The 7,656-nt window shown below is 44.3% G+C and overlaps 1 protein-coding gene across 1 annotated transcript; it reads left to right on the plus strand.

Annotated features, from left to right (window-relative positions):
* The first annotated feature begins 918 nt into the window (after window positions 1–918).
* On the plus strand, window positions 919–6,282 carry IL22RA2 (interleukin 22 receptor subunit alpha 2). The gene is made up of 6 exons (XM_074578284.1): window positions 919–1,015; window positions 1,961–2,111; window positions 2,926–3,104; window positions 4,338–4,507; window positions 4,950–5,128; window positions 6,206–6,282. The coding sequence occupies exons 1-5, from the start codon at window positions 919–921 to the stop codon at window positions 5,103–5,105; spliced, it is 753 nt and encodes a 250-aa protein (XP_074434385.1). The 3' UTR covers window positions 5,106–5,128; window positions 6,206–6,282.
* The last annotated feature ends 1,374 nt before the right edge of the window (window positions 6,283–7,656 follow it).

Genomic DNA, 7,656 nt, shown 5'->3' on the forward strand with positions numbered 1-7,656 from the left:
GCACACACACGGCATTAAAGCATTCACAAACACAAGGCGAGATCCCTTCCGCCGGGGAGCCCCGGCATCCCCAGCCCTGTGGTCAGGCTGGCAGGATGCTCGCACGGATGCGTGTATCCCAAAAGGCAGGATTCGGAGGACAAACGGCAATATTTGTGCAGGCAGCCTTGCGGCACACCCGCACCAGTCGGGACGTATGACTCCTGGCAGTCTGAAAGTCCAACGCAGAGTGGCACTTTGTCCCAATGGGCTGGGCTCACCTCCCCGGTGCCTGCCAAGAGGCCGCCAGTGCCGCGGCTGCCCCGCGGCATCCCAGCATCTCTTTCTCCAGCAGCCGGCGCGCTGTGGATGCGCTGCCCCGGAGCACGGCCGGCGGCGGTGTCACGGCCCCTCGTTCGTCCGATGCTACAGGCCTAGATGACGCCCCGCCGCAAACATCCCTGCAAACTCCCTCTGCTCGCGTTCGACCCAAAGACAGGCCACCAAAACAGATGACGTGCCACGGGTAGGTCTTTTACATGTTTGCAGAAAATTTTCTTGTGTTCTTCAGCTGTGAGTGATTAGTGAGATGAAAACCAAACAAACAAACAAATAAATAAATAACTTAGCATGGCAAGCAACAAGCTTGTGTGACAGATTTATGGGATAAAGCAATATTGCCAGACATCACTTGGGAATAAAAGCCTAAAAAAAAAAGGACCTTTTTTCACACTGGTTTGCTTCATAATTAGTTCCAAACTTCAGAGTGACCACAGCTGCCAAGAACAATTGCTTATGTTTAATTTAGAGTAACTCATATGTCTTTCAGATAAATTAAAGCAAAGCCAAACCGGGGATTTTGGAAACCGCTGAAAATAAGGGGAACTCTGGAGTGTTTAATAATTACTTCCTCATAAGACATGCCCAAGAGGAAGAGAGATGCTCTTCAGTCATGGAGCTGCTCTCGTAAGCATGAGGGGCATCACGCTTTCCTCCCTCTGCTTACTGGTGCACCTGCTTCAGGATGAGACAGCCAGTAAGTAAAGGCTTTCTGCTCTTTCTTTTCCTACGGGGGGAGGGGGCGCTGGGTCTGTTTTGAGTCTCTGGATGAGTCAAGAAATCTCTGAATCTTTTGGTGGGTTTCAAAAGTCCTGTCATTTCCAAATTAGTCTGTAATCTTGTCTTTGAAGTTTCTGAAATGCAGCTAAAAGAAGCATGCTGCCCATTAAATTTATTCATAGCTGTGTTATCAGTTTCAGTTCAACTAATACAAGTCTTACGTGATTCTGTGATAAGCCAGGGGTAAAGCTTCATTAATAGTGAGTCACCTGGGTCACAAAACTCAGAAAATTGTTAGGATTTGGATGCTTCAGAGAGGTTGTTAACTGATTCTGTCATCTGTAACCATTGCAGTTTGAAAACAGATTATCTTGAAAATTGTCAGGCAGCTTTATACAGAAGTTCCGATTGGAAAAGGAGGGAATCTCGGGTTATATTTTATTAGGCAAGAGCTGATAAACATGGTTGTGGCAACTGTTAAAACAGCTATAATCCCTGCAGGTTAAAGTTGAGATGTGGAGGAAAGAGCACTCAAGTTTAAATACTGATGTGGTTGCTTACTGCAGGCTCTGTGAACTGATCCGAAGGGTTTGTTTCCTGGGATGTCCATCAGGCATCTTTCACCACAGTAAACTCACTAAGGAAAAATGAAAGAAAAAAAAACCAAACAACAAAACAAAACCCAAAACCAAACCACATAAAAGTGTTCCTTTCATAATACTAAGCGTGTTTGTTCTGTAACTACTAGATCTGGGAAGTTTTTAACATGAGATCCAGAAAATTTAATTTCCCTGCAGTCTGCTAGTCATAAAAACAAATGAGCTGTAGCAATACTGCCCCCCCTCCCCCTCCCTCCCGATTTAAGTACAGCGGAGCATGTCTGTGACAAACACGTTATGTTATCAGTCCTTATTATTTGCAGCGATTTTAGTTTTGGAAAACCCAGACCTGCAAGCTTCGATTAAGCCACAGAAGGTAGAGTTCCGTTCGTTAAACTTCAACAACACTTTGCATTGGCAGCCTGGGAGAGCCAGAGAGGCGAGAGACACGGTTTACTTTGTGCAGTATAAAGTGTAAGTACCGGGGGAACTCCAGGCTCCCGCTGGGCTGGGGCCCATCCCTGCATGTGAAAGGGATTTCTCGGCTGACAGGGGATGTTGTCACCACGTCTGGGCAACTGCCACGTCCTGCTCGGCTGCCAGCTCTGGGTTGTTTCTGCACTTCTCAATAGCCCATAAGGGGCAGCTGAGGCAGCCGGAGGCAGGCAGGGAACAAGCACCTCCAGCAAGACCTTCTGCACCCTCACTGCACCGTAGAGTTGCAGAAAAATGTAGTTTGCCAGGGACTTCTGGAGGCCACCGGGTCCAACCGCCTGCCTGAAGCAGGTCTAGCTAGGTCAGGTGCTTCTGCAATAGGGCATTGAAGGTGATTCAGTGGCCCACTTTGCCCACAGCAGTGCTGCAGGGTGCTTCACGCGGCAAGCTTGAGGCAGCGCTAGGGGCTGGTCCTCGGAGGAGGTATGCTCCTGTCCCTGGTGAGCACCTGAAATCACCTTTAGGAAATTATTTGGTGGAAAACAGAGTTCTGCCCATCATTAAATGCACTGGCTAAGCCAAAGCCTCTCCTGAGGGGCAAGTGTGCAGTGGCTTCCTACAGGGCTGGTGACCCATGTTTCTTTCACTTTGGGTTTCTTTCAGAAAAGACAGAAACCCGTAGCTCCCAAACGCCCATGAAATCAATCTTCCCCACCATCAAGTTGAAGAAGACAGTTAATTTCCATGGCAAAACGCCTGTCAGTACCGCTGAGTTAAAAAGGAAGTTTAAAAATCTGTAGAGAACCGGTTGGCAATAGCTAAAGCTTACATCCTTCCTCCTCTTTCTCCATAGGTATGGGCAGAGCACATGGCAAAACAAAGATGACTGCTGGGGGATTCGAAACCATGTCTGTGACCTAACGAATGAGACCTCTGACATTCAAGAGCCTTATTATGGCAGAGTGAAAGCCGCGTCAGCTGGCGTCTATTCCGACTGGAGCCTCAGCTGCAGATTCACTCCCTGGCGAGAAAGTAGGTACCAACATATGGGTCTGTCTGAGAAAGAAATTGGATTTTCTGTGGTGTGGAATACATCATTTTCGCTCACAATTTGCAAACATGAGTAATCCTTTTCTAGCTACAAAGCTGTACCAAAAGAAGTTGCAAGTCAATAGCTCTCATGCAAAGGGTTGTGATAAAATACTTTTCCCCACACTTGGTTGCCAACCAATTATGGATAAGTAGCCGCTTATCTCTTTAGAGGATCAGAAATGATCGGCTCCCTTTAAGGACCCCAAAGCATGGAACTATAAAAATTATTTTCAGCCGGTTTTGGTGCTGCTGGAAGGACTGGGCACAAGGTGGAAAAGAAGGAAACATCCTCTGCTTGAGGGGAACAGGGAGAAGAGAACTGAGAGCCGTGTGGCCACCAATCTTCTCACATTTATGTGTTTTCCTGACTGCAATGTAATTAGATGGGACATAAGAAAAACTTTTAGTTAGCAGAGTCATTATAATGCCATAGTATGTCAGAAATTGTAGGACTGTCAAAACACTGAGCAATACCAGTGTACCTACCAGCAAATTCCCCGTAAATTAACCAGTTTTCCCTCACCGGTCAATGCAAAATTGAATTGTGAGCATCAGTGCAGGTCACTTCACAGTCCTGAGGTGCAAACTACCTTGAGCCTCTTGTACAGAAGAAACCAGAAGCTTTGACATAAAGCCGCACCTTGCAGCAGCAGCAGCAGCCCGTCTTGCCCTGTGCCACCTCGTCCTCCTGGAGAGACACACGGGGCAGCTGCTGCCTAGTTTGGACCCATAGCTGGGTTTAACCAAGCGGACTGCAAAAAATTTTGAAAGTAAGGATTGAAGCTCATCCTTGACGTAACTGAAAAGGGTTCAAATAGCTGTTTTATGCAGTCCAAGCACACAGATAAACACGGGAAAAGAAAAGAAAATCAGGGCAAAGAATCCAAAGCATTTTGCTTGACAAGCCTGCAGTCAGCAACGTGCAGCTCTGAGAGATATCGAAGAGTTTGGCTCAAAAATAGATTTACAAACATGGGGAACGTCACCCCCAAAATGTCCCGAGCAATAACCACCAAGAAGTAAGGATTTACAAAGTGGCACTTCAACAGTAAATACAGCATAATATAATGTTAGTAACAAGAACAATAAATCATTGAAAGAATTCAAACTGTGGTCTGTGAAACATTATTAACAAACTGTGATTTTTTTCATGGCTTTGATGTTTTTCCTTAGCTATGATAGGACCTCCGACAGTAACTGTGGTTCATAACGACACATCCATAATACTAAAGCTCCAGGCTCCACGTTCTCCTTATAAAAGGAAGAGAGGCAGCAAGATACCAATGACAAATTATTATGATCTGCTATATCAAGTCTTCATAATTAACAACTTGCTAGACGAGGTAAGTGCATATTCAAGCATAAATCCTTTACTATTGAAAAGCCAGGAAAGTATGGGCACATCATTCTTGTTTTACAGTTGAAATAGTCTTCTGGGATTGTGGTGGCATCGACGACTGTGTAAGTATTTGAAAACAAAGTAGGCTTGTTTTTCAGGAATTGAATTTGATTGAATCAAGTTGCAATTCCTGCCCTTATTCTTTCCCATCAACTTAGTATTTTATACTCTAAGGCCTAGATTAAAAAAAAAAAAACAAACCAGACTGGGACAGGAGCGGAATTTCAGGGGGAATTTTCTTTAAAAATCATAAATAAATTATTAATGTTATTGACTTCGTGCAAGTCCACGTGCTGCTCTGTGTCCTCCAGCCTTATCAAACTTGAGTCACAGCCACACTTGCTAGGGCAATGTGCTTGACTGGCTGTTTTTACTCCATTCTGAAGCAACACAGAGTCCTGGTGTACGAAGGAAAAGACAAGGTTATTAAAATAGAAGATTTGAGGCCCGGGGTCAGCTACTGCATTGTGGCTAAAACGTACGTGCCGATGCTGGACCGCAGCAGCGCCTACAGCAGCAGGCAGTGCACCGTGCTGCAGTGACAGGGCTGGCACCTCCCCAACAGGTAAGTCACCAGCTCAAACTGGAGATGACTCTGGAAGTCAAGAGCTATCCCCTCACCAAAGGCAGATACTCTCCAAAAGGAGAAAAAAAAAAGGTGTGGCATAAAACCAGCCATCCCATACGACAATATTAGCCAGAGGTCTTACATCATCTCAGCTAGTTTCACACCAGCTGAGAATGATGCAGCCAAGGAGATTAGAGGAAGAGTATGGATAATTATTTACATGCTGGCATGGTCCTCAGAAACACCTCCCTCTTCCCTTTCTTTAAACAGTTATAAATAGTATTGCTTTCAGCAGTTTTTATTGCTGTCAAGAAATAATTAACTAGGCAGACGAGCGACCTCCAACTTCACTAACATGCAATTCTGCTGCAAGCTCTGCAGTTCTGTTCAGGGATTTATCTGATGTATTGAATTCAAATGGGCCTGTCCTCTTTTCATGGCCGTTATTCAGGTGTAATGTGAAATCAGTTATCAAATTTCGTGGGTTTCCATAGGCCAAAATGCAAGAGTTACCTCAATTACCTGGTCTGAAAAATCTGTTTTGTTTACTTACATCAATCACTAGCTGATCTTCACATATCATATGCCTAGCAGAGAGATTTACTATCGATCCTGCCTTGCAGGTGCCAAGGCACGGAGTGTTTAAAGACCTAAGCCAAAGCTGACTTCAGTGTCGTTAGCCTTAGCAAGCTCAGATTTAGGTCCTTTCTAGGGGTAATGGGAAAACTGGAAAAGCATCAAAGTTTGAACCTGTGCTTCTGTTCTTAGCTTGGTGCTCTAACTGTAAAAGATTTTCTTTCTTCTGCTTCATAATATGATGCGTTGGTCTCTCTTGAGAATTGGTCAGTGGGTTTAGGCTAAGGATTGAGATGGTTTCTTGGTGATTTTCCTGCATTTTTGCTTGCTTTCCCAGTACTGTAAAAAGCTGGAAGCTCAGGTTAGAGCTAGACTGCTGAACAACCTGCAGAGGTACAGGAGGGATGCAGGCAAATGGCATGAGTTGCATTTTCAGCTAAATTGAATACCGTCTGCCTTAAATGTGCACTCTGGTGGCAATTCTCTTTCTCTTCCCAGTTACAGGAATAGTGGTGGAAGATGCCTCCCATCACAGATTCAGCTGTAAATCGACATACGTGGTTTACACCTGGAATGCATACTTGGATGCTTTTTAAATGAAACTTTGCTGCATTCAATTATCAGATTCATCATAATCATTTTAGGCTACAAAGGCCAAGGATACTTTGTATGTCCTATATTACAATTTAAAATGGTATATATTTGCATTTAGAAAGCAAATAGTCATGTACTGTAATACAAAAGAAAGCAAAAAGCTCTTGTGAAAATACCCTTATGATTGTTTCTAGGGGACTTCTATTTTAAGCCTTGGAATTAAAATACAATTTATAAAATAGATGTTTCAGATATTTTATTTCTTCTACAACAAAGGTTGCAACAGAAGACGAAAAAAGCGTCCTCTCTTTAAAATAAGAACTGTATAGCGTGCATACTCCACACTCCCAATGCCTTCATAGTGCCCTCAACATAACGTTTCTGATAGTGAAACCAGTATATGATTAGGCAGGAGCTCGTTTAAACTGAAACGGAAAAGATGCTGGCTTTCAGTCAATGACAGACAGTTAAATGGAAAAGATCTCTATTTCAACCATTTCACAGTAAATGACTAATGGATGCTGGCCATCCCCTGGGGTTTCTAATGATTTTACTCCTACAAGTCTTCATCTCATAAGTGAAAAGATTTCCCGGGCAAGGTCTGAGTATATATACACTAAGGCACCCCGAAATGGAGAGGTAGAGTGGCTTTTCTACATCTGCAAGTTCTGTAACTAATCAGAATCTTAATACTTAACTGCATTCTGTTATTGCATATTAAACGAGACGAGGTAAGAGTGGGCCAGACACAGGAGGGCAAAGAAAGCCCTGGGGAAAATGGAGCTCCCTGCTACATGATCACTATCCACTTTTCCCTTAATTCACGTACACAAAGGTGGATCGGTTCAGTTTAAATAACAGACCTTGAGTTCACTTAAGCCACATAGAAACATAGAATCACAGAATCATTTAGGTTGGAAAAGACCGTTGGGATCATCGAGTCCAACCATCAACTCCACTCTACAAAGTTCTCGCTTACACCATATCCCTTAACACCACATCTAAATGAGTCTTAAACACATCCAGGGATGGTGACTCCACCACCTCCCTGGGCAGCCTATTCCAGTGTCTGACCACTCTTTCTGTGAAGAATTTTTTCCTAATGTCCAGCCTAAACCTACCCTGCTGCAGCTTGAACCCATTCCTTCTTGTTCTATCGCTAGTTACCTGTGAGAAGAGACCAGCACCAACCTCGCTACAGTGTCCTTTCAAGTAGTTGTAGAGAGCGATGAGGTCTCCCCTCAGCCTCCTCTTCCTCAAACTAAACAGTCCCAGCTCCTTCAGTCGCTCCTCATAGGATTTATTCTGCAGGCCCTTCACCGGCTTCGTTGCCCTCCTCTGCACTCGCTCCAGCA

Source organism: Larus michahellis, chromosome 3 (genome assembly GCF_964199755.1).
Source record: "Larus michahellis chromosome 3, bLarMic1.1, whole genome shotgun sequence".
NCBI classification, from domain to species: domain Eukaryota; kingdom Metazoa; phylum Chordata; class Aves; order Charadriiformes; family Laridae; genus Larus; species Larus michahellis.